We start from the raw sequence: 23,076 nt of genomic DNA, 5'->3' as shown, positions 1-23,076 counted from the left end.
CAGCGTAGTGAGTGAGTGAGGGGGCAGCATTCTGAGTGAGTGAGGAGGCAGCATTCTGAGTGAGTGAGGAGGCAGCGTAGTGAGTGAGTGAGGAGGCAGCGTAGTGAGTGAGTGAGGAGGCAGCGTTCTGAGTGAGTGAGTGAGGAGGCAGCGTTCTGAGTGAGTGAGGAGGCAGCGTTCTGAGTGAGTGAGGAGGCAGCGTTCTGAGTGAGTGAGTGAGGAGGCAGCGTTCTGAGTGAGTGAGTGAGGAGGCAGCGTTCTGAGTGAGTGAGTGAGGAGGCAGGGTTCTGAGTGAGTGAGGAGACAGGGTTCTGAGTGAGTGAGGAGGCAGCGTTCTGAGTGAGTGAGGAGGCAGCGTTCTGAGTGAGTGAGTGAGGAGGCAGCGTTCTGAGTGAGTGAGGAGGCAGCGTTCTGAGTGAGTGAGGAGGCAGCGTTCTGAGTGAGTGAGGAGGCAGCGATCTGAGTGAGTGAGTGAGGAGGCAGCGTTCTGAGTGAGTGAGTGAGGAGGCAGCGTTCTGTGTGAGTGAGGGGGCAGCGTTCTGAGTGAGTGAGGAGGCAGCGTTCTGTGTGAGTGAGGAGGCAGCGTTCTGAGTGAGTGAGTGAGGAGGCAGCGTTCTGAGTGAGTGAGGAGGCAGCGTTCTGAGTGAGTGAGGAGGCAGCGTTCTGAGTGAGTGAGTGAGGAGGCAGCGTTCTGAGTGAGTGAGGAGGCAGCGTTCTGAGTGAGTGAGGAGGCAGCGTTCTGAGTGAGTGAGGAGGCAGCGTTCTGAGTGAGTGAGGAGGCAGCGTTCTGAGTGAGTGAGGAGGCAGCGTTCTGAGTGAGTGAGGAGGCAGCGTTCTGAGTGAGTGAGGACGCAGCGTTCTGAGTGAGTGAGGACGCAGCGTTCTGAGTGAGTGAGGACGCAGCGTTCTGAGTGAGTGAGGAGGCAGGGTTCTGAGTGAGTGAGGAGGCAGCGTTCTGAGTGAGTGAGGAGGCAGCGTTCTGAGTGAGTGAGTGAGGAGGCAGCGTTCTGAGTGAGTGAGGAGGCAGCGTTCTGAGTGAGTGAGGAGGCAGCGTTCTGAGTGAGTGAGTGAGGAGGCAGCGTTCTGAGTGAGTGAGGAGGCAGCGTTCTGAGTGAGTGAGTGAGGAGGCAGCGTTCTGAGTGAGTGAGGAGGCAGGGTTCATTGTGAGTGAGGAGGCAGCGTTCTGAGTGAGTGAGTGAGGAGGCAGCGTTCTGAGTGAGTGAGGAGGCAGCGTTCTGAGTGAGTGAGTGAGGAGGCAGGGTTCTGACTGAGTGAGGAGGCAGCGTTCTGAGTTAGTGAGGAGGCAGCATTCTGAGTGAGTGAGGAGGCAGGGTTCTGAGTGAGTGAGGAGGCAGCATCTGAGTGAGTGAGGAGGCAGCGTTCTGAGTGAGTGAGTGAGGAGGCAGCGTTCGGAGTGAGTGAGGAGGCAGCATTCTCAGTGAGTGAGGAGGCAGGGTTCTGAGTGAGTGAGGAGGCAGGGTTCTGAGTGAGTGAGGAGGCAGTGTTCTGAGTGAGTGAGGAGGCAGCGTTCTGAGTGAGTGAGGAGGCAGCGTTCTGAGTGAGTGAGGAGGCAGGGTTCTGAGTGAGTGAGGAGGCAGCGTTCTGAGTGAGTGAGTGAGGAGGCAGCGTTCTGAGTGAGTGAGGAGGCAGGGTTCTGAGTGAGTGAGGAGGCAGCGTTCTGAGTGAGTGAGTGAGGAGGCAGCGTTCTGAGTGAGTGAGTGAGGAGGCAGCGTTCTGAGTGAGTGAGTGAGGAGGCAGGGTTCTGAGTGAGTGAGTGAGGAGGCAGGGTTCTGAGTGAGTGAGGAGGCAGGGTTCTGAGTGAGTGAGGAGGCAGGGTTCTGAGTGAGTGAGGAGGCAGGGTTCTGAGTGAGTGAGGAGGCAGGGTTCTGAGTGAGTGAGGAGGCAGGGTTCTGAGTGAGTGAGGAGGCAGGGTTCTGAGTGAGTGAGGAGGCAGGGTTCTGAGTGAGTGAGGAGGCAGGGTTCTGAGTGAGTGAGGAGGCAGCGTTCTGAGTGAGTGAGGAGGCAGCGTTCTGAGTGAGTGAGCGAGGAGGCAGCGTAGTGAGTGAGCGAGGAGGCAGCGTTCTGAGTGAGTGAGTGAGGAGGCAGCGTTCTGAGTGAGTGAGGAGGCAGCGTTCTGAGTGAGTGAGGAGGCAGCGTTCTGAGTGAGTGAGTGAGGAGGCAGCGTTCTGAGTGAGTGAGGAGGCAGCGTTCTGAGTGAGTGAGGAGGCAGCGTTCTGAGTGAGTGAGGAGGCAGCGTAGTGAGTGAGTGAGGAGGCAGCGTTCTGAGTGAGTGAGGCAGTGTTCTGAGTGAGTGAGGAGGCAGCGTAGTGAGTGAGTGAGGAGGCAGCATTCTGAGTGAGTGAGGAGTCAGGGTTCTGAGTGAGTGAGGGGGCAGCGTAGTGAGTGAGGAGGCAGCGTTCTGAGTGAGTGAGTGAGGAGGCAGCGTTCTGAGTGAGTGAGTGAGGAGGCAGCGTTCTGAGTGAGTGAGGAGGCAGCATTCTGAGTGAGTGAGGAGGCAGCGTAGTGAGTGAGTGAGGAGGCAGCGTAGTGAGTGAGTGAGGAGGCAGCGTTCTGAGTGAGTGAGTGAGGAGGCAGCGTTCTGAGTGAGTGAGTGAGGAGGCAGCGTTCTGAGTGAGTGAGTGAGGAGGCAGCGTAGTGAGTGAGTGAGGAGGCAGCGTTCTGAGTGAGTGAGGAGGCAGCGATCTGAGTGAGTGAGGAGGCAGCGTTCTGAGTGAGTGAGGAGGCAGCGTTCTGAGTGAGTGAGGAGGCAGCATTCTGAGTGAGTGAGTGAGGAGGCAGCATTCTGAGTGAGTGAGTGAGGAGGCAGCGTTCTGAGTGAGTGAGTGAGGAGGCAGCGTTCTGAGTGAGTGAGGAGGCAGCGATCTGAGTGAGTGAGGAGGCAGGGTTCTGAGTGAGTGAGGAGGCAGCGTTCTGAGTGAGTGAGTGAGGAGGCAGCGTTCTGAGTGAGTGAGGAGGCAGCGTTCTGAGTGAGTGAGGAGGCAGCGTTCTGAGTGAGTGAGGAGGCAGCGTTCTGAGTGAGTGAGGAGGCAGCGTTCTGAGTGAGTGAGGAGACAGGGTTCTGAGTGAGTGAGGAGGCAGCGTTCTGAGTGAGTGAGTGAGGAGGCAGCGTTCTGAGTGAGTGAGTGAGGAGGCAGCGTTCTGAGTGAGTGAGGAGGCAGCGTTCTGAGTGAGTGAGGAGGCAGCGATCTGAGTGAGTGAGTGAGTAGGCAGGGTTCTGAGTGAGTGAGGAGGCAGCGTTCTGAGTGAGTGAGTGAGGAGGCAGCGTTCTGAGTGAGTGAGGAGGCAGCGTTCTGAGTGAGTGAGTGAGGAGGCAGCGTTCTGAGTGAGTGAGTGAGGAGGCAGCGTTCTGAGTGAGTGAGGAGGCAGCGTAGTGAGTGAGTGAGGAGACAGGGTTCTGAGTGAGTGAGGAGGCAGCGTTCTGAGTGAGTGAGGAGGCAGCGTTCTGAGTGAGTGAGGAGGCAGCGTTCTGAGTGAGTGAGTGAGGAGGCAGGGTTCTGAGTGAGTGAGGAGGCAGCGTTCTGAGTCAGTGAGGAGGCAGCATTCTGAGTGAGTGAGGAGGCAGCGTTCTGAGTGAGTGAGTGAGGCAGCGTTCTGAGTGAGTGAGGAGGCAGCGTTCTGAGTGAGTGAGTGAGGAGGCAGCGTTCTGAGTGAGTGAGGAGGCAGCGTTCTGAGTGAGTGAGGAGGCAGCGTTCTGAGTGAGTGAGGAGGCAGCGTTCTGAGTGAGTGAGGAGGCAGCGTTCTGAGTGAGTGAGGAGGCAGCGTTCTGAGTGAGTGAGGAGGCAGCATTCTGAGTGAGTGAGGAGGCAGCGTTCTGAGTGAGTGAGTGAGTGAGGCAGCATTCTGAGTGAGTGAGGAGGCAGCGTTCTGAGTGAGTGAGGGGGCAGCGTTCTGAGTGAGTGAGGAGGCAGCATTCTGAGTGAGTGAGGAGGCAGCGTTCTGAGTGAGTGAGGAGGCAGCGTTCTGAGTGAGTGAGGAGGCAGCGTTCTGAGTGAGTGAGGAGGCAGCGTTCTGAGTGAGTGAGGAGGCAGCGTTCTGAGTGAGTGAGGAGGCAGCGTTCTGAGTGAGTGAGGAGGCAGCGTTCTGAGTGAGTGAGGAGGCAGCATTCTGAGTGAGTGAGGAGGCAGCGTTCTGAGTGAGTGAGTGAGGCAGCATTCTGAGTGAGTGAGGAGGCAGCGTTCTGAGTGAGTGAGGGGGCAGCGTTCTGAGTGAGTGAGGAGGCAGCATTCTGAGTGAGTGAGGAGGCAGCGTTCTGAGTGAGTGAGGAGGCAGCATTCTGAGTGAGTGAGTGAGGAGGCAGCGTTCTGAGTGAGTGAGGAGGCAGCATTCTGAGTGAGTGAGGAGGCAGCGTTCTGAGTGAGTGAGGAGGCAGCGTTCTGAGTCAGTGAGGAGGCAGCGTTCTGAGTGAGTGAGGAGGCAGCATTCTGAGTGAGTGAGTGAGGAGGCAGCGTTCTGAGTGAGTGAGGAGGCAGCATTCTGAGTGAGTGAGGAGGCAGCGTAGTGAGTGAGTGAGGAGGCAGCGTTCTGAGTGAGTGAGGAGGCAGCGTTCTGAGTGAGTGAGTGAGGAGGCAGCGTTCTGAGTCAGTGAGGAGGCAGCATTCTGAGTGAGTGAGGAGGCAGCGTTCTGAGTGAGTGAGTGAGTGAGGCAGCGTTCTGAGTGAGTGAGGAGGCAGCGTTCTGAGTGAGTGAGTGAGGAGGCAGCGTTCTGAGTGAGTGAGGAGGCAGCGTTCTGAGTGAGTGAGGAGGCAGCGTTCTGAGTGAGTGAGGAGGCAGCGTTCTGAGTGAGTGAGGAGGCAGCGTTCTGAGTGAGTGAGGAGGCAGCGTTCTGAGTGAGTGAGGAGGCAGCGTTCTGAGTGAGTGAGGAGGCAGCGTTCTGAGTGAGTGAGTGAGGAGGCAGCGTTCTGAGTGAGTGAGGAGGCAGCGTTCTGAGTGAGTGAGGAGGCAGCATTCTGAGTGAGTGAGGAGGCAGCGTTCTGAGTGAGTGAGTGAGTGAGGCAGCATTCTGAGTGAGTGCGGAGGCAGCGTTCTGAGTGAGTGAGTGAGGAGGCAGCGTTCTGAGTGAGTGAGGAGGCAGCGTTCTGAGTGAGTGAGGAGGCAGCGTTCTGAGTGAGTGAGGAGGCAGCGTTCTGAGTGAGTGAGGAGGCAGCGTTCTGAGTGAGTGAGGAGGCAGCATTCTGAGTGAGTGAGGAGGCAGGGTTCTGAGTGAGTGAGTGAGGCAGCGTTCTGAGTGAGTGAGGAGGCAGCGTTCTGAGTGAGTGAGTGAGGAGGCAGCGTTCTGAGTGAGTGAGGAGGCAGCGTTCTGAGTGAGTGAGTGAGGAGGCAGCGTTCTGAGTGGGTGAGGAGGCAGCGTTCTGAGTGAGTGAGTGAGGAGGCAGCGTTCTGAGTGAGTGAGTGAGGAGGCAGCGTTCTGAGTGAGTGAGGAGGCAGGGTTCTGAGTGGGTGAGGAGGCAGCGTTCTGAGTGAGTGAGTGAGGAGGCAGCGTAGTGAGTGAGTGAGGAGGCAGCGTTCTGAGTGAGTGAGGAGGCAGCGTTCTGAGTGAGTGAGGAGGCAGCGTTCTGAGTGAGTGAGGAGGCAGCGTTCTGAGTGAGTGAGGAGGCAGCGTTCTGAGTGAGTGAGTGAGGAGGCAGGGTTCTGAGTGAGTGAGTGAGGAGGCAGCGTTCTGAGTGAGTGAGGAGGCAGCGTTCTGAGTGAGTGAGGAGGCAGCGTTCTGAGTGAGTGAGTGAGGAGGCAGCGTTCTGAGTGAGTGAGGAGGCAGCGTTCTGAGTGAGTGAGTGAGGAGGCAGCGTAGTGAGTGAGTGAGGAGGCAGCGTTCTGAGTGAGTGAGTGAGGAGGCAGCGTAGTGAGTGAGTGAGGAGGCAGCGTTCTGAGTGAGTGAGGAGGCAGCGTTCTGAGTGAGTGAGGAGGCAGCGTTCTGAGTGAGTGAGGAGGCAGCGTTCTGAGTGAGTGAGGAGGCAGCGTTCTGAGTGAGTGAGGAGGCAGCGTTCTGAGTGAGTGAGTGAGGAGGCAGCGTAGTGAGTGAGTGAGGAGGCAGCGTTCTGAGTGAGTGAGTGAGGAGGCAGCGTAGTGAGTGAGTGAGGAGGCAGCGTTCTGAGTGAGGAGGCAGCGTTCTGAGTGAGTGAGGAGGCAGCGTTCTGAGTGAGTGAGGAGGCAGCGTTCTGAGTGAGTGAGGAGGCATCGTTCTGAGTGAGTGAGTGAGTGAGGCAGCGTTCTGAGTGAGTGAGGAGGCAGCGTTCTGAGTGAGTGAGGAGGCAGCATTCTGAGTGAGTGAGTGAGGAGGCAGCGTTCTGAGTGAGTGAGGAGGCAGCATTCTGAGTGAGTGAGGAGGCAGGGTTCTGAGTGAGTGAGGAGGCAGCGTTCTGAGTGAGTGAGGAGGCAGCGTTCTGAGTGAGTGAGTGAGGAGGCAGCGTTCTGAGTGGGTGAGGAGGCAGCGTTCTGAGTGAGTGAGTGAGGAGGCAGCGTTCTGAGTGAGTGAGTGAGGAGGCAGCGTTCTGAGTGAGTGAGGAGGCAGGGTTCTGAGTGGGTGAGGAGGCAGCGTTCTGAGTGAGTGAGGAGGCAGCGTTCTGAGTGAGTGAGTGAGGAGGCAGGGTTCTGAGTGAGTGAGTGAGGAGGCAGCGTTCTGAGTGAGTGAGGAGGCAGCGTTCTGAGTGAGTGAGGAGGCAGCGTTCTGAGTGAGTGAGTGAGGAGGCAGCGTTCTGAGTGAGTGAGGAGGCAGCGTTCTGAGTGAGTGAGTGAGGAGGCAGCGTAGTGAGTGAGTGAGGAGGCAGCGTTCTGAGTGAGTGAGTGAGGAGGCAGCGTTCTGAGTGAGTGAGTGAGGAGGCAGCGTTCTGAGTGGGTGAGGAGGCAGCGTTCTGAGTGAGTGAGGAGGCAGCGTTCTGAGTGAGTGAGGAGGCAGCATTCTGAGTGAGTGAGGAGGCAGCGTTCTGAGTGAGTGAGTGAGGAGGCAGCGTTCTGAGTGAGTGAGGAGGCAGGGTTCTGAGTGGGTGAGGAGGCAGCGTTCTGAGTGAGTGAGTGAGGAGGCAGGGTTCTGAGTGAGTGAGTGAGGAGGCAGCGTTCTGAGTGAGTGAGGAGGCAGCGTTCTGAGTGAGTGAGGAGGCAGCGTTCTGAGTGAGTGAGTGAGGAGGCAGGGTTCTGAGTGAGTGAGTGAGGAGGCAGCGTTCTGAGTGAGTGAGGAGGCAGCGTTCTGAGTGAGTGAGGAGGCAGCGTTCTGAGTGAGTGAGTGAGGAGGCAGCGTTCTGAGTGAGTGAGGAGGCAGCGTTCTGAGTGAGTGAGTGAGGAGGCAGCGTAGTGAGTGAGTGAGGAGGCAGCGTTCTGAGTGAGTGAGTGAGGAGGCAGCGTAGTGAGTGAGTGAGGAGGCAGCGTTCTGAGTGAGTGAGGAGGCAGCGTTCTGAGTGAGTGAGGAGGCAGCGTTCTGAGTGAGTGAGGAGGCAGCGTTCTGAGTGAGTGAGGAGGCAGCGTTCTGAGTGAGTGAGGAGGCAGCGTTCTGAGTGAGTGAGTGAGGAGGCAGCGTAGTGAGTGAGTGAGGAGGCAGCGTTCTGAGTGAGTGAGGAGGCAGCGTTCTGAGTAAGTGAGTGAGGAGGCAGCGTTCTGAGTGAGTGAGTGAGGAGGCAGCGTTCTGAGTGAGTGAGGAGGCAGCGTTCTGAGTGAGTGAGGCAGCGTAGTGAGTGAGTGAGGAGGCAGCGTAGTGAGTGAGGAGGCAGCGTTCTGAGTGAGTGAGGAGGCAGCGTTCTGAGTGAGTGAGGCAGCGTAGTGAGTGAGTGAGGAGGCAGCGTAGTGAGTGAGGAGGCAGCGTTCTGAGTGAGTGAGTGAGGAGGCAGCGTTCTGAGTGAGTGAGGAGGCAGCATTCTGAGTGAGTGAGTGAGGGGGCAGCGTTCTGAGTGAGCGAGGAGGCAGCGTTCTGAGTGAGTGAGGAGGCAGCGTTCTGAGTGAGTGAGGAGGCAGCGTTCTGAGTGAGTGAGGGGGCAGCGTTCTGAGTGAGTGAGGAGGCAGCGTTCTGAGTGAGTGAGGAGGCAGCATTCTGAGTGAGTGAGTGAGGAGGCAGCGTTCTGAGTGAGCGAGGAGGCAGCGTTCTGAGTGAGTGAGGGGGCAGCGTTCTGAGTGAGTGAGGAGGCAGCGTTCTGAGTGAGTGAGGAGGCAGCGTTCTGAGTGAGTGAGGAGGCATCGTTCTGAGTGAGCGAGGAGGCAGCGTTCTGAGTGAGTGAGGGGGCAGCATTCTGAGTGAGTGAGTGAGGCAGCGTTCTGAGTGAGTTTGGATGCAGCGTTCTGAGTGAGTGAGGAGGCAGCGTTCTGAGTGAGTGAGGAGGCAGCGTTCTGAGTGAGTGAGGAGGCAGCATTCTGAGTGAGTGAGGAGGCAGCGTTCTGAGTGAGTGAGGAGGCAGCGTTCTGAGTGAGTGAGGAGGCAGCATTCTGAGTGAGTGAGTGAGGAGGCAGCATTCTGAGTGAGTGAGGAGGCAGCGTTCTGAGTGAGTGAGGAAGCAGCGTAGTGAGTGAGTGAGGAGGCAGCGTTCTGAGTGAGTGAGGAGGCAGCGTTCTGAGTGAGTGAGTGAGGAAGCAGCGTTCTGAGTGAGTGAGGAAGCAGCGTAGTGAGTGAGTGAGGAGGCAGCATTCTGAGTGAGTGAGGAGGCAGCATTCTGAGTGAGTGAGTGAGGAGGCAGCATTCTGAGTGAGTGAGTGAGGGGGCAGCGTTCTGAGTGAGTGAGGAGGCAGCATTCTGAGTGAGTGAGGAGGCAGCGTTCTGAGTGAGTGAGTGAGGAGGCAGCATTCTGAGTGAGTGAGGAGGCAGCGTTCTGAGTGAGTGAGTGAGGCAGCGTTCTGAGTGAGTGAGGAGGCAGCGTTCTGAGTGAGTGAGGAGGCAGCATTCTGAGTGAGTGAGTGAGGAGGCAGCATTCTGAGTGAGTGAGTGAGGGGGCAGCGTTCTGAGTGAGTGAGGAGGCAGCGTTCTGAGTGAGTGAGGAGGCAGCGTTCTGAGTGAGTGAGGAGGCAGCGTTCTGAGTGAGTGAGGAGGCAGCGTTCTGAGTGAGTGAGTGAGGCAGCGTTCTGAGTGAGTGAGGAGGCAGCGTTCTGAGTGAGTGAGGAGGCAGCATTCTGAGTGAGTGAGTGAGGAGGCAGCATTCTGAGTGAGTGAGTGAGGGGGCAGCGTTCTGAGTGAGTGAGGAGGCAGCGTTCTGAGTGAGTGAGGAAGCAGCGTTCTGAGTGAGTGAGGAGGCAGCGTTCTGAGTGAGTGAGTGAGGAGGCAGCGTTCTGAGTGAGTGAGGAGGCAGCATTCTGAGTGAGTGAGTGAGGGGGCAGCGTTCTGAGTGAGCGAGGAGGCAGCGTTCTGAGTGAGTGAGTGAGGAGGCAGCGTTCTGAGTGAGTGAGGAAGCAGCGTTCTGAGTGAGTGAGGAGGCAGCATTCTGAGTGAGTGAGTGAGGAGGCAGCATTCTGAGTGAGTGAGGGGGCAGCGTTCTGAGTGAGTGAGGAGGCATCGTTCTGAGTGAGCGAGGAGGCAGCGTTCTGAGTGAGTGAGGAGGCAGCGTTCTGAGTGAGTGAGGAAGCAGCGTTCTGAGTGAGTGAGGAGGCAGCGTTCTGAGTGAGTGAGTGAGGAGGCAGCGTTCTGAGTGAGTGAGGAGGCAGCGTTCTGAGTGAGTGAGGAGGCAGCGTTCTGAGTGAGTGAGGAGGCAGCGTTCTGAGTGAGTGAGGAGGCAGCGTTCTGAGTGAGTGAGGAGGCAGCGTTCTGAGTGAGTGAGGAGGCAGCGTTCTGAGTGAGTGAGGAGGCAGCATTCTGAGTGAGTGAGGAGGCAGCGTTCTGAGTGAGTGAGTGAGTGAGGCAGCATTCTGAGTGAGTGAGGAGGCAGCGTTCTGAGTGAGTGAGGGGGCAGCGTTCTGAGTGAGTGAGGAGGCAGCATTCTGAGTGAGTGAGGAGGCAGCGTTCTGAGTGAGTGAGGAGGCAGCATTCTGAGTGAGTGAGTGAGGAGGCAGCGTTCTGAGTGAGTGAGGAGGCAGCATTCTGAGTGAGTGAGGAGGCAGCGTTCTGAGTGAGTGAGGAGGCAGCGTTCTGAGTCAGTGAGGAGGCAGCGTTCTGAGTGAGTGAGGAGGCAGCATTCTGAGTGAGTGAGTGAGGAGGCAGCGTTCTGAGTGAGTGAGGAGGCAGCATTCTGAGTGAGTGAGGAGGCAGCGTAGTGAGTGAGTGAGGAGGCAGCGTTCTGAGTGAGTGAGGAGGCAGCGTTCTGAGTGAGTGAGTGAGGAGGCAGCGTTCTGAGTCAGTGAGGAGGCAGCATTCTGAGTGAGTGAGGAGGCAGCGTTCTGAGTGAGTGAGTGAGTGAGGCAGCGTTCTGAGTGAGTGAGGAGGCAGCGTTCTGAGTGAGTGAGTGAGGAGGCAGCGTTCTGAGTGAGTGAGGAGGCAGCGTTCTGAGTGAGTGAGGAGGCAGCGTTCTGAGTGAGTGAGGAGGCAGCGTTCTGAGTGAGTGAGGAGGCAGCGTTCTGAGTGAGTGAGGAGGCAGCGTTCTGAGTGAGTGAGGAGGCAGCGTTCTGAGTGAGTGAGGAGGCAGCGTTCTGAGTGAGTGAGTGAGGAGGCAGCGTTCTGAGTGAGTGAGGAGGCAGCGTTCTGAGTGAGTGAGGAGGCAGCATTCTGAGTGAGTGAGGAGGCAGCGTTCTGAGTGAGTGAGTGAGTGAGGCAGCATTCTGAGTGAGTGCGGAGGCAGCGTTCTGAGTGAGTGAGTGAGGAGGCAGCGTTCTGAGTGAGTGAGGAGGCAGCGTTCTGAGTGAGTGAGGAGGCAGCGTTCTGAGTGAGTGAGGAGGCAGCGTTCTGAGTGAGTGAGGAGGCAGCGTTCTGAGTGAGTGAGGAGGCAGCATTCTGAGTGAGTGAGGAGGCAGGGTTCTGAGTGAGTGAGTGAGGCAGCGTTCTGAGTGAGTGAGGAGGCAGCGTTCTGAGTGAGTGAGTGAGGAGGCAGCGTTCTGAGTGAGTGAGGAGGCAGCATTCTGAGTGAGTGAGGAGGCAGCGTTCTGAGTGAGTGAGTGAGGAGGCAGCGTTCTGAGTGGGTGAGGAGGCAGCGTTCTGAGTGAGTGAGTGAGGAGGCAGCGTTCTGAGTGAGTGAGTGAGGAGGCAGCGTTCTGAGTGAGTGAGGAGGCAGGGTTCTGAGTGGGTGAGGAGGCAGCGTTCTGAGTGAGTGAGTGAGGAGGCAGCGTAGTGAGTGAGTGAGGAGGCAGCGTTCTGAGTGAGTGAGGAGGCAGCGTTCTGAGTGAGTGAGGAGGCAGCGTTCTGAGTGAGTGAGGAGGCAGCGTTCTGAGTGAGTGAGGAGGCAGCGTTCTGAGTGAGTGAGTGAGGAGGCAGGGTTCTGAGTGAGTGAGTGAGGAGGCAGCGTTCTGAGTGAGTGAGGAGGCAGCGTTCTGAGTGAGTGAGGAGGCAGCGTTCTGAGTGAGTGAGTGAGGAGGCAGCGTTCTGAGTGAGTGAGGAGGCAGCGTTCTGAGTGAGTGAGTGAGGAGGCAGCGTAGTGAGTGAGTGAGGAGGCAGCGTTCTGAGTGAGTGAGTGAGGAGGCAGCGTAGTGAGTGAGTGAGGAGGCAGCGTTCTGAGTGAGTGAGGAGGCAGCGTTCTGAGTGAGTGAGGAGGCAGCGTTCTGAGTGAGTGAGGAGGCAGCGTTCTGAGTGAGTGAGGAGGCAGCGTTCTGAGTGAGTGAGGAGGCAGCGTTCTGAGTGAGTGAGTGAGGAGGCAGCGTAGTGAGTGAGTGAGGAGGCAGCGTTCTGAGTGAGTGAGTGAGGAGGCAGCGTAGTGAGTGAGTGAGGAGGCAGCGTTCTGAGTGAGGAGGCAGCGTTCTGAGTGAGTGAGGAGGCAGCGTTCTGAGTGAGTGAGGAGGCAGCGTTCTGAGTGAGTGAGGAGGCATCGTTCTGAGTGAGTGAGTGAGTGAGGCAGCGTTCTGAGTGAGTGAGGAGGCAGCGTTCTGAGTGAGTGAGGAGGCAGCATTCTGAGTGAGTGAGTGAGGAGGCAGCGTTCTGAGTGAGTGAGGAGGCAGCATTCTGAGTGAGTGAGGAGGCAGGGTTCTGAGTGAGTGAGGAGGCAGCGTTCTGAGTGAGTGAGGAGGCAGCGTTCTGAGTGAGTGAGTGAGGAGGCAGCGTTCTGAGTGGGTGAGGAGGCAGCGTTCTGAGTGAGTGAGTGAGGAGGCAGCGTTCTGAGTGAGTGAGTGAGGAGGCAGCGTTCTGAGTGAGTGAGGAGGCAGGGTTCTGAGTGGGTGAGGAGGCAGCGTTCTGAGTGAGTGAGGAGGCAGCGTTCTGAGTGAGTGAGTGAGGAGGCAGGGTTCTGAGTGAGTGAGTGAGGAGGCAGCGTTCTGAGTGAGTGAGGAGGCAGCGTTCTGAGTGAGTGAGGAGGCAGCGTTCTGAGTGAGTGAGTGAGGAGGCAGCGTTCTGAGTGAGTGAGGAGGCAGCGTTCTGAGTGAGTGAGTGAGGAGGCAGCGTAGTGAGTGAGTGAGGAGGCAGCGTTCTGAGTGAGTGAGTGAGGAGGCAGCGTTCTGAGTGAGTGAGTGAGGAGGCAGCGTTCTGAGTGGGTGAGGAGGCAGCGTTCTGAGTGAGTGAGGAGGCAGCGTTCTGAGTGAGTGAGGAGGCAGCATTCTGAGTGAGTGAGGAGGCAGCGTTCTGAGTGAGTGAGTGAGGAGGCAGCGTTCTGAGTGAGTGAGGAGGCAGGGTTCTGAGTGGGTGAGGAGGCAGCGTTCTGAGTGAGTGAGTGAGGAGGCAGGGTTCTGAGTGAGTGAGTGAGGAGGCAGCGTTCTGAGTGAGTGAGGAGGCAGCGTTCTGAGTGAGTGAGGAGGCAGCGTTCTGAGTGAGTGAGTGAGGAGGCAGGGTTCTGAGTGAGTGAGTGAGGAGGCAGCGTTCTGAGTGAGTGAGGAGGCAGCGTTCTGAGTGAGTGAGGAGGCAGCGTTCTGAGTGAGTGAGTGAGGAGGCAGCGTTCTGAGTGAGTGAGGAGGCAGCGTTCTGAGTGAGTGAGTGAGGAGGCAGCGTAGTGAGTGAGTGAGGAGGCAGCGTTCTGAGTGAGTGAGTGAGGAGGCAGCGTAGTGAGTGAGTGAGGAGGCAGCGTTCTGAGTGAGTGAGGAGGCAGCGTTCTGAGTGAGTGAGGAGGCAGCGTTCTGAGTGAGTGAGGAGGCAGCGTTCTGAGTGAGTGAGGAGGCAGCGTTCTGAGTGAGTGAGGAGGCAGCGTTCTGAGTGAGTGAGTGAGGAGGCAGCGTAGTGAGTGAGTGAGGAGGCAGCGTTCTGAGTGAGTGAGGAGGCAGCGTTCTGAGTAAGTGAGTGAGGAGGCAGCGTTCTGAGTGAGTGAGTGAGGAGGCAGCGTTCTGAGTGAGTGAGGAGGCAGCGTTCTGAGTGAGTGAGGCAGCGTAGTGAGTGAGTGAGGAGGCAGCGTAGTGAGTGAGGAGGCAGCGTTCTGAGTGAGTGAGGAGGCAGCGTTCTGAGTGAGTGAGGCAGCGTAGTGAGTGAGTGAGGAGGCAGCGTAGTGAGTGAGGAGGCAGCGTTCTGAGTGAGTGAGTGAGGAGGCAGCGTTCTGAGTGAGTGAGGAGGCAGCATTCTGAGTGAGTGAGTGAGGGGGCAGCGTTCTGAGTGAGCGAGGAGGCAGCGTTCTGAGTGAGTGAGGAGGCAGCGTTCTGAGTGAGTGAGGAGGCAGCGTTCTGAGTGAGTGAGGGGGCAGCGTTCTGAGTGAGTGAGGAGGCAGCGTTCTGAGTGAGTGAGGAGGCAGCATTCTGAGTGAGTGAGTGAGGAGGCAGCGTTCTGAGTGAGCGAGGAGGCAGCGTTCTGAGTGAGTGAGGGGGCAGCATTCTGAGTGAGTGAGGAGGCAGCGTTCTGAGTGAGTGAGGAGGCAGCGTTCTGAGTGAGTGAGGAGGCATCGTTCTGAGTGAGCGAGGAGGCAGCGTTCTGAGTGAGTGAGGGGGCAGCATTCTGAGTGAGTGAGTGAGGCAGCGTTCTGAGTGAGTGAGGAAGCAGCGTTCTGAGTGAGTGAGGAGGCAGCGTTCTGAGTGAGTGAGGAGGCAGCATTCTGAGTGAGTGAGGAGGCAGCGTTCTGAGTGAGTGAGGAGGCAGCGTTCTGAGTGAGTGAGGAGGCAGCATTCTGAGTGAGTGAGTGAGGAGGCAGCATTCTGAGTGAGTGAGGAGGCAGCGTTCTGAGTGAGTGAGGAAGCAGCGTAGTGAGTGAGTGAGGAGGCAGCGTTCTGAGTGAGTGAGGAGGCAGCGTTCTGAGTGAGTGAGTGAGGAAGCAGCGTTCTGAGTGAGTGAGGAGGCAGCGTTCTGAGTGAGTGAGGAAGCAGCGTAGTGAGTGAGTGAGGAGGCAGCATTCTGAGTGAGTGAGGAGGCAGCATTCTGAGTGAGTGAGTGAGGAGGCAGCATTCTGAGTGAGTGAGTGAGGGGGCAGCGTTCTGAGTGAGTGAGGAGGCAGCATTCTGAGTGAGTGAGGAGGCAGCGTTCTGAGTGAGTGAGTGAGGAGGCAGCATTCTGAGTGAGTGAGGAGGCAGCGTTCTGAGTGAGTGAGTGAGGCAGCGTTCTGAGTGAGTGAGGAGGCAGCGTTCTGAGTGAGTGAGGAGGCAGCATTCTGAGTGAGTGAGTGAGGAGGCAGCATTCTGAGTGAGTGAGTGAGGGGGCAGCGTTCTGAGTGAGTGAGGAGGCAGCGTTCTGAGTGAGTGAGGAGGCAGCGTTCTGAGTGAGTGAGTGAGGCAGCGTTCTGAGTGAGTGAGGAGGCAGCGTTCTGAGTGAGTGAGGAGGCAGCATTCTGAGTGAGTGAGTGAGGAGGCAGCATTCTGAGTGAGTGAGTGAGGGGGCAGCGTTCTGAGTGAGTGAGGAGGCAGCGTTCTGAGTGAGTGAGGAAGCAGCGTTCTGAGTGAGTGAGGAGGCAGCGTTCTGAGTGAGTGAGTGAGGAGGCAGCGTTCTGAGTGAGTGAGGAGGCAGCATTCTGAGTGAGTGAGTGAGGGGGCAGCGTTCTGAGTGAGCGAGGAGGCAGCGTTCTGAGTGAGTGAGTGAGGAGGCAGCGTTCTGAGTGAGTGAGGAAGCAGCGTTCTGAGTGAGTGAGGAGGCAGCATTCTGAGTGAGTGAGTGAGGAGGCAGCATTCTGAGTGAGTGAGGGGGCAGCGTTCTGAGTGAGTGAGGAGGCATCGTTCTGAGTGAGCGAGGAGGCAGCGTTCTGAGTGAGTGAGGAGGCAGCGTTCTGAGTGAGTGAGGAAGCAGCGTTCTGAGTGAGTGAGGAGGCAGCGTTCTGAGTGAGTGAGTGAGGAGGCAGCGTTCTGAGTGAGTGAGTGAGGCAGCGTTCTGAGTGAGTGAGGAAGCAGCGTTCTGAGTGAGTGAGGAGGCAGCGTTCTGAGTGAGTGAGTGAGGAGGCAGCGTTCTGAGTGAGTGAGGAGGCAGCATTCTGAGTGAGTGAGTGAGGAGGCAGCGTTCTGAGTGAGTGAGGAGGCAGCGTTCTGAGTGAGTGAGGAGGCAGCGTTCTGAGTGAGTGAGTGAGGCAGCGTTCTGAGTGAGTGAGGAGGCAGCATTCTGAGTGAGTGAGTGAGGAGGCAGCGTTCTGAGTGAGTGAGGAGGCAGCGTTCTGAGTGAGTGAGGAGGCAGCGTTCTGAGTGAGTGAGGAGGCAGCGTTCTGAGTGAGTGAGGAGGCAGCGTTCTGAGTGAGTGAGTGAGGAGGCAGCATTCTGAGTGAGTGAGGAGGCAGCGTTCTGAGTGAGTGAGTGAGGAGGCAGCATTCTGAGTGAGTGAGTGAGGGGGCAGCGTTCTGAGTGAGTGAGGAGGCAGCGTTCTGAGTGAGTGAGGAGGCAGCGTTCTGAGTGAGTGAGTGAGGAGGCAGCATTCTGAGTGAGTGAGTGAGGGGGCAGCGTTCTGAGTGAGTGAGGAGGCAGCGTTCTGAGTGAGTGAGGAGGCAGCGTTCTGAGTGAGTGAGGAGGCAGCGTTCTGAGTGAGTGAGGAGGCAGCGTTCTGAGTGAGTGAGGAGGCAGCGTTCTGAGTGAGTGAGTGAGGAGGCAGCATTCTGAGTGAGTGAGGAGGCAGCGTAGTGAGTGAGTGAGGAGGCAGCATTCTGAGTGAGTGAGGAGGCAGCGTTCTGAGTGAGTGAGGAGGCAGCGTTCTGAGTGAGTGAGGAGGCAGCGTTCTGAGTGAGTGAGGAGGCAGCGTTCTGAGTGAGTGAGGAGGCAGCGTTCTGAGTGAGTGAGTGAGGAGGCTGCATTCTGAGTGAGTGAGGAGGCAGCGTTCTGAGTGAGTGAGGAGGCAGGGTTCTGAGTGAGTGAGGAGGCAGGGTTCTGAGTGAGTGAGGAGGCAGCGTTCTGAGTGAGTGAGGAGGCAGCGTTCTGAGTGAGTGAGGAGGCAGCGTAGTGAGTGAGTGAGTGAGGAGGCAGCATTCTGAGTGAGTGAGCAGGCAGCGTTCTGAGTGAGTGAGGAAGCAGCGTTCTGAGTGAGTGAGGAGGCAGCGTTCTGAGTGAGTGAGTGAGGAGGCAGCGTTCTGAGTGAGTGAGGAGGCAGCGTTCTGAGTGAGTGAGGAGGCAGCGTAGTGAGTGAGTGAGTGAGGAGGCAGCATTCTGAGTGAGTGAGGAGGCAGCGTTCTGAGTGAGTGAGGAGGCAGCGTTCTGAGTGAGTGAGGAGGCAGCGTTCTGAGTGAGTGAGGAGGCAGCGTAGTGAGTGAGTGAGTGAGGAGGCAGCATTCTGAGTGAGTGAGGAGGCAGGGTTCTGAGTGAGTGAGGGGGCAGCATTCTGAGTGAGTGAGGAGGCAGCGTTCTGAGTGAGTGAGTGAGGAGGCAGCATTCTGAGTGAGTGAGGAGGCAGCGTTCTGTGTGAGTGAGTGAGGAGGCAGCGTAGTGAGTGAGTGAGGAGGCAGCATTCTGAGTGAGTGAGGAGGCAGCGTTCTGAGTGAGTGAGTGAGGAGGCAGCGTTCTGAGTGAGTGAGGAGGCAGCGTAGTGAGTGAGTGAGTGGGCGGGCAGCATTCTGAGTGAGTGAGGAGGCAGCATTCTGAGTGAGGGAGGAGGCAGCATTCTGAGTGAGTGAGGAGGCAGCGTAGTGAGTGAGTGAGGAGGCAGGGTTCTGAGTGAGTGAGTGAGGAGGCAGCGTTCTGAGTGAATGAGGAGGCAGCGTTCTGAGTGAGTGAGGAGGCAGCGTAGTGAGTGAGTGAGGAGGCAGCATTCTGAGTGAGTGAGGAGGCAGCGTTCTGAGTGAGTGAGTGAGGAGGCAGCATTCTGAGTGAGTGAGGAGGCAGCGTAGTGAGTGAGTGAGGAGGCAGCGTTCTGAGTGAGTGAGGAGGCAGCGTTCTGAGTGAGTGAGGAGGCAGCGTAGTGAGTGAGTGAGGAGGCAGCGTTCTGAGTGAGTGAGGAGGCAGCGTAGTGAGTGAGTGAGGAGGCAGCGTTCTGAGTGAGTGAGTGAGGAGGCAGCGTTCTGAGTGAGTGAGGAGGCAGCGTAGTGAGTGAGTGAGGAGGCAGCGTTCTGAGTGAGTGAGTGAGGGGGCAGCGTTCTGAGTGAGTGAGGAGGCAGTGTTCTGAGTGAGTGAGGAGGCAGCGTTCTGAGTGAGTGAGTGAGGAGGCAGCGTTCTGAGTGAGTGAGTGAGGAGGCAGCGTTCTGAGTGAGTGAGTGAGGAGGCAGCATTCTGAGTGAGGGAGTGAGGAGGCAGCATTCTGAGTGAGTGAGTGAGGAGGCAGCATTCTGAGTGAGTGAGGCAGCGTTCTGAGTGAGTGAGTGAGGAGGCAGCATTCTGAGTGAGTGAGGAGGCAGGGTTCTGAGTGAGTGAGGAGGCAGCATTCTGAGTGAGTGAGGAGGCAGCGTTCTGAATGAGTGAGTGAGGAGGCAGCGTTCTGAGTGAGTGAGTGAGGGGGCAGCATTCTGAGTGAGTGAGTGAGGAGGCAGCATTCTGAGTGAGTGAGGAGGCAGCGTTCTGAGTGAGTGAGTGAGGAGGCAGCGTTCTGAGTGAGTGAGTGAGGAGGCAGCATTCTGAGTTATTGAGAAGGCAGCGTTCTGAGTGAGTGAGTGAGGAGGCAGCGTTCTGAGTGAGTGAGGAGGCAGCGTTCTGAGTGAGTGAGTGAGGAGGCAGCGTTCTGAGTGAGTGAGGAGGCAGCGTTCTGAGTGAGTGAGTGAGGAGGCAGCGTTCTGAGTGAGTGAGTGAGGAGGCAGCATTCTGAGTGAGTGAGGAGGCAGCGTTCTGAGTGAGTGAGGAGGCAGCGTTCTGAGTGAGTGACTGAGGAGTCAGCGTTCTGAGTGAGTGAGGAGGCAGCGTTCTGAGTGAGTGAGGAGGCAGCGTTCTGAGTGACTGAGTGAGTTAGGTGGCAGCGTTCTGAGTGAGTGAGTGAGGAGGCAGCGTTCTGAGTGAGTGAGTGAGGAGGCAGCGTTCTGAGTGAGTGAGGAGGCAGCGTTCTGAGTGAGTGAGGAGGCAGCGTTCTGAGTGAGTGAGGAGGCAGCGTTCTGAGTGAGTGAGGAGGCAGTGTTCTGAGTGAGTGAGGAGGCAGCGTTCTGAGTGAGTGAGTGAGGAGGCAGCGTTCTGAGTGAGTGAGGAGGCAGCATTCTGAGTGAGTGAGGAGGCAGTGTTCTGAGTGAGTGAGGAGGCAGCGTTCTGAGTGAGTGAGTGAGGAGGCAGCGTTCTGAGTGAGTGAGGAGGCAGCATTCTGAGTGAGTGAGGAGGCAGCGTTCTGAGTGAGTGAGGAGGCAGCGTTCTGAGTGAGTGTGGAGGCAGCGTTCTGAGTGAGTGAGTGAGGAGGCAGCGTTCTGAGTGAGTGAGTGAGGAGGCAGCATTCTGAGTTAGTGAGGAGGCAGCGTTCTGAGTGAGTGAGTGAGGAGGCAGCGTTCTGAGTGAGTGAGGAGGCAGCGTTCTGAGTGAGTGAGTGAGGAGGCAGCGTTCTGAGTGAGTGAGGAGGCAGCGTTCTGAGTGAGTGAGTGAGGAGGCAGCGTTCTGAGTGAGTGAGTGAGGAGGCAGCGTTCTGAGTGAGTGAGGAGGCAGCGTTCTGAGTGAGTGAGGAGGCAGCGTTCTGAGTGACTGAGTGAGTGAGGGGGCAGCGTTCTGAGTGAGTGAGTGAGGAGGCAGCGTTCTGAGTGAGTGAGTGAGGAGGCAGCGTTCTGAGTGAGTGAGGAGGCAGCGTTCTGAGTGAGTGAGGAGGCAGCGTTCTGAGTGAGTGAGGAGGCAGCGTTCTGAGTGAGTGAGGAGGCACCGAGTGAGGAATGTTTCGGAGGAAGATCCTTCCTAACAGATCCGCACGGCTGTGTAATTGACTATTACAGGGAGTGACTGCGTCATTCAGTGGCGGGCAATGTGCTGCCCCCCAGGGTACGGAGTGCGGCCCACTCGTCATTTTGTTGGCAGCTACCCACACGCAGGGTTGCCAAATGTCCTAGCTTTCGCCCAGGGAGCTTTTCCCCTACTGGCCTGATGGAAGTGATTTGCAGTCATTCAATGCAAGGGGATTGGCGAGCAAGGTGTGTGCAGATTGTACACAATGACTTTGACAGCCGTGAACTCCCTCTGTCTCCAATCAAAACATTACTCTCCCTGTTTTTAAGACGGGTGGTTCTATTCATAAATAAATGATTAAACATTTTCTCCAAATCGTTACTAAATATTCGACATGCATTAAAAATGCGTTGAATCTTTTTCATGGGATCATGGTCGGTGAACCAGCCCGATTTCAATCTTGAGCTGAAGGAGGGCCACTCAGGCGGCCCATTCACTTGCCAAGGCCGCTGGCATGGATGTAGCGGCGAGGAAACAAAATAACGACATGGTGGGGCAAGAAATCGGATATATCGAGGGGGTTCGATGCCCAGTAACGATGGGCTGGATAACCCCTCCTTGCGAACTGTATCATTCCGCGATTTAATGAAAACATCTTGCAGATTATTTTTTTGAAATTAAAAATGTTCATTTCCTTTGAAGGGAGTTTCTGACTGGCTTTCACAAGCGGAAGGTGGAGAGGAGGAAAAAGGCGCTCGAAGAAATTAAAGTGAAGCTGAAGGAAGAGCAAAAGCGAGTGAAAGATGAGGTGAGAATGGCAATTGAAACGGGTCCGTTCGGCAAGCACGTCTGCTCTGGAAGAGGAAACAACAACTCGTCTTTATGTAATATTTATGGGCGGCACGGTGGGTGAGCGCTCTTGCCTCATCGAATCAGGAACCTGGGTTCGATTCCCGCATCGAGTGACTGTGTGGTGTTTGCACGTCCTCCCCGTGTCTGCGTGGGTTTCCTCCGGGTGCTCCGGTTTCCTCCCACAGTCCAAAGGTGTGCAGGTTAGGTGGATTGGCCGTGTTAAATTGCCCCTTAGTGTCCAGGAATGTGTAGGTTAGGTTCAGGGGTTATTGGGATGGGGCGGGGAAGTGGGCTTGGGTGGAGTGCTCTTTCAGAGGGCTGGTGCGGACTCGATGGGCTGAATGGTCTCCTTCAGCACCGTAGGGATTCCACTCGATGATCCTGTGAACACTAAAACATCCCAAGACACTTTAGAGAAGCAAAATTTGATACCATCTAACACGGGGATATCGCAGGGTCGGTGACCAAAATCTTGCTCCAAGAGGCACGTTGTTCTTCCATTAGACATTCCAGATTCAACAGCAATGTTTCCCCCTAGACGCTGCCTGATAACCAGACCCCTCAAAACAAATGCTCTACCCTGAACCCTCTCCCAGCCAGAGAGCCCCAGGGAGACAGCTTTGGGGATATCCTCACATCGCCACCGATTCATGGGAGTCCTTGACTTGCGACTGACCAAAGTGGAGGAGGCTCGTTTGGGAAGGTACCATGAACATCGAGAGACATTGCTGCAAATGATAATCTTAATTAGTGTCACAAGTAGGCTTACACTAACACTGCAGTGAAGTTACTGTGAAAATCCCCTAGTCGCCACACTCCGGCGCCTGTTCGGGTACACGGAGGGAGAATTCAGAATGTCCAATTCACCTAACAGCACGTCTTCAGGGACTTGTGGGAGGAAACTGGAGCTCCCGGAGGAAACCCACGCAGACACGGTGAGAACGTGCAGACTTGACACAGACAGTGACCCAAGCCGGGAATCGAACCCGGTTCCCTGGCGCTGTGAAGCAACAGTGCTAACCACTGCCACCGTGAGCCAAAGCCAAGGTGTTTGAGGGAGTGCACAGACCACCAGTAACCCATCTATCTAACCTTTCCCCTTGGTGGAGGGATCAATGACCAGGCGGCCTAGATTTAAGGTAAGAGGTTTGGAGGGGATGTGAGGGCAAACCTTCTCGCCCAGAGGGTGGTGGGAGCCTGGAACTCGCTGCCTGAAAGGGTGGTGGAGGCAGAAACGATTAGGCAAGAATTAGGGAGCATAAGATGGGAACAGAAACTGTCAGGGAAAGGCACAAATGAAAAGTGGAGCTTGTTCAAGGAACAAATACTGCGTGTCCTTGATAGGCATGTCCCTGTCAGGCAGGGAGGAAATGGCCGTGTGAGGGAACCATGGTTCACAAAAGAGGGTTGAATGTCTTGTCAAGAGGAAAAAGGAAGCGTATGTAAGGATGAGAAAACAAGGTTCAGTTGGGTCGCTTGAGAGTTACAAGGTAGCAAGGAATGAGCTAAAAAAAGGGGCTTAGGAGAGCTTGGAGGGGGCATGAGAAGTCCTTGGCGGGTCGGATCAAGGAAAACCCCAAGGCTTTTTACTCATATGTGAGAAATAAAAGAATGACCAGGATGAGGGTAGGGCCGGTCAAGGACAGCAGTGGGAACTTGTGCATGGAGTCAGAAGAAATAGGAGAGGCGTTGAATGAATACTTTTCTTCAGTGTTCACCAAGGAGAGGGCTTCTTGAGGATGAGAGTGTGATACAGGCGGGTAGGCTGGAGGAGGTAGATGTTCTGAGGAAGGATGTATTAGCAATTTTGAAAAACCTGAGGGTCGGCAAGTGCCCTGGGCCAGATGGGATATATCCACAGATTCTTTGGGAGGCAAGGGATGAGATTGCAGAGCCTTTGGCTTTGATCTTTGGGTTCTCACTGTCCACGGGGATAGTGCCAGAGGACTGGAGAGTGGCAAATGTTGTTCCTCTGTTCAAGAAACGGAATAAGAATGACCCTGGTAATTATAGGCCGGTTAGTCTTTCTTCGGTGGTCGGGAAGATAATGGAAAAGGTCCTGAAGGATAGGATTTATGACCATTTGGAAAGATGCAGCTTAATCCGGGATAGTCAACACGGATTCGTGAAGGGTAAGTCTTGCCTCACAAATTTGATTGAATTCTTTGAGGAGGTAACTAAGTGTGTGGATGAAGGTAGAGCAGTTGATGTCGTATACATGGATTTTAGTAAGGCGTTTGATAAGGTTCCCCATGGTCGGCTTATGAAGAAAGTAAGGAGGTGTGGGATAAAGGGAGATTTGGCCAATTGGATAAGTAACTGGCTATCACATAGAAGACAGAGGGTGGTGGTGGATGGAAAATTTTCAGACTGGAGACCAGTTACCAGCGGTGTACCACAGGGATCAGTGCTGGGTCCTCTGCTATTTGTGATTTTTATCAATGACTTGGAGGAGGGGGCTGAAGGGTGGGTCAGTAAATTTACTGATGACACCAAGATTGGTGGAGTAGTGGATGAGGTGGAGGGCTGTTGTAGGCTGCAAAGAGACATTGATAGGATGCAGAGCTGGGCCGGAAAATGGCAGATGGAGTTTAACCCTGATAAGTGTGAGGTGATTCATTTTGGCAGAAAAAATTTGAATGCGGATTACAGGGTCAATGACAGGGTTCTGAGGAATGTGGAGGAACAGAGAGATCTTGGGGTTCATGTCCACAGATCTCTGAAGGTTGCCATTCAAGTGGATAGAGCTGTGAAGAAGGCCTATAGTGTGTTAGCATTTATTAACAGGGGCTTGAGTTTAAGAGCTGTGAGGTTATGCTTGCAACTGTACGTGACCCTGGTGAGACCACATTTGGGGTATTGTGTGCAGTTCTGGTCACCTCACTATAGGAAGGATGTGGAAGCATTGGAAAGGGTGCAAAGGAGATTTACCAGGATGCTGCCTGGTTTGGAGGGTCGGACCTATGAGGAAAGGTTGAGGGAGCTAGGGCTTTTCTCTTTGGAGCGAAGGAGGATGAGAGGCGACTTAATAGAGGTTAATAAGATGATGAGGGGGATAGATAGAGTGGACGTTCAGAGACTATT

The 23,076-nt window shown here is 55.9% G+C and overlaps 1 protein-coding gene across 2 annotated transcripts in view; it reads left to right on the top strand.

The window, feature by feature from the left end:
* The window catches only part of nol12 (nucleolar protein 12), a 69,676-nt gene that overhangs the window by 36,332 nt on the left and 10,268 nt on the right, over positions 1 to 23,076 (top strand). The window contains exons 1-2 of one of the 2 annotated variants that reach the window (XM_072492030.1): positions 19,254 to 19,385; positions 19,843 to 19,948. In XM_072492030.1, coding sequence (XP_072348131.1) covers positions 19,339 to 19,385; positions 19,843 to 19,948 — 153 coding nt within the window. In that variant the 5' untranslated portion in view covers positions 19,254 to 19,338. Of the gene's footprint in view, positions 1 to 19,253; positions 19,386 to 19,842; positions 19,949 to 23,076 lie in introns of those variants that run through there. The other variant, XM_072492029.1, reaches the window with a different exon arrangement.

The sequence above is a fragment of the Scyliorhinus torazame genome, chromosome 29 (assembly GCF_047496885.1).
Source record: "Scyliorhinus torazame isolate Kashiwa2021f chromosome 29, sScyTor2.1, whole genome shotgun sequence".
Taxonomy (NCBI): Eukaryota; Metazoa; Chordata; class Chondrichthyes; order Carcharhiniformes; family Scyliorhinidae; genus Scyliorhinus; species Scyliorhinus torazame.
This window is presented reverse-complemented; position numbering and strand designations above follow the sequence as displayed.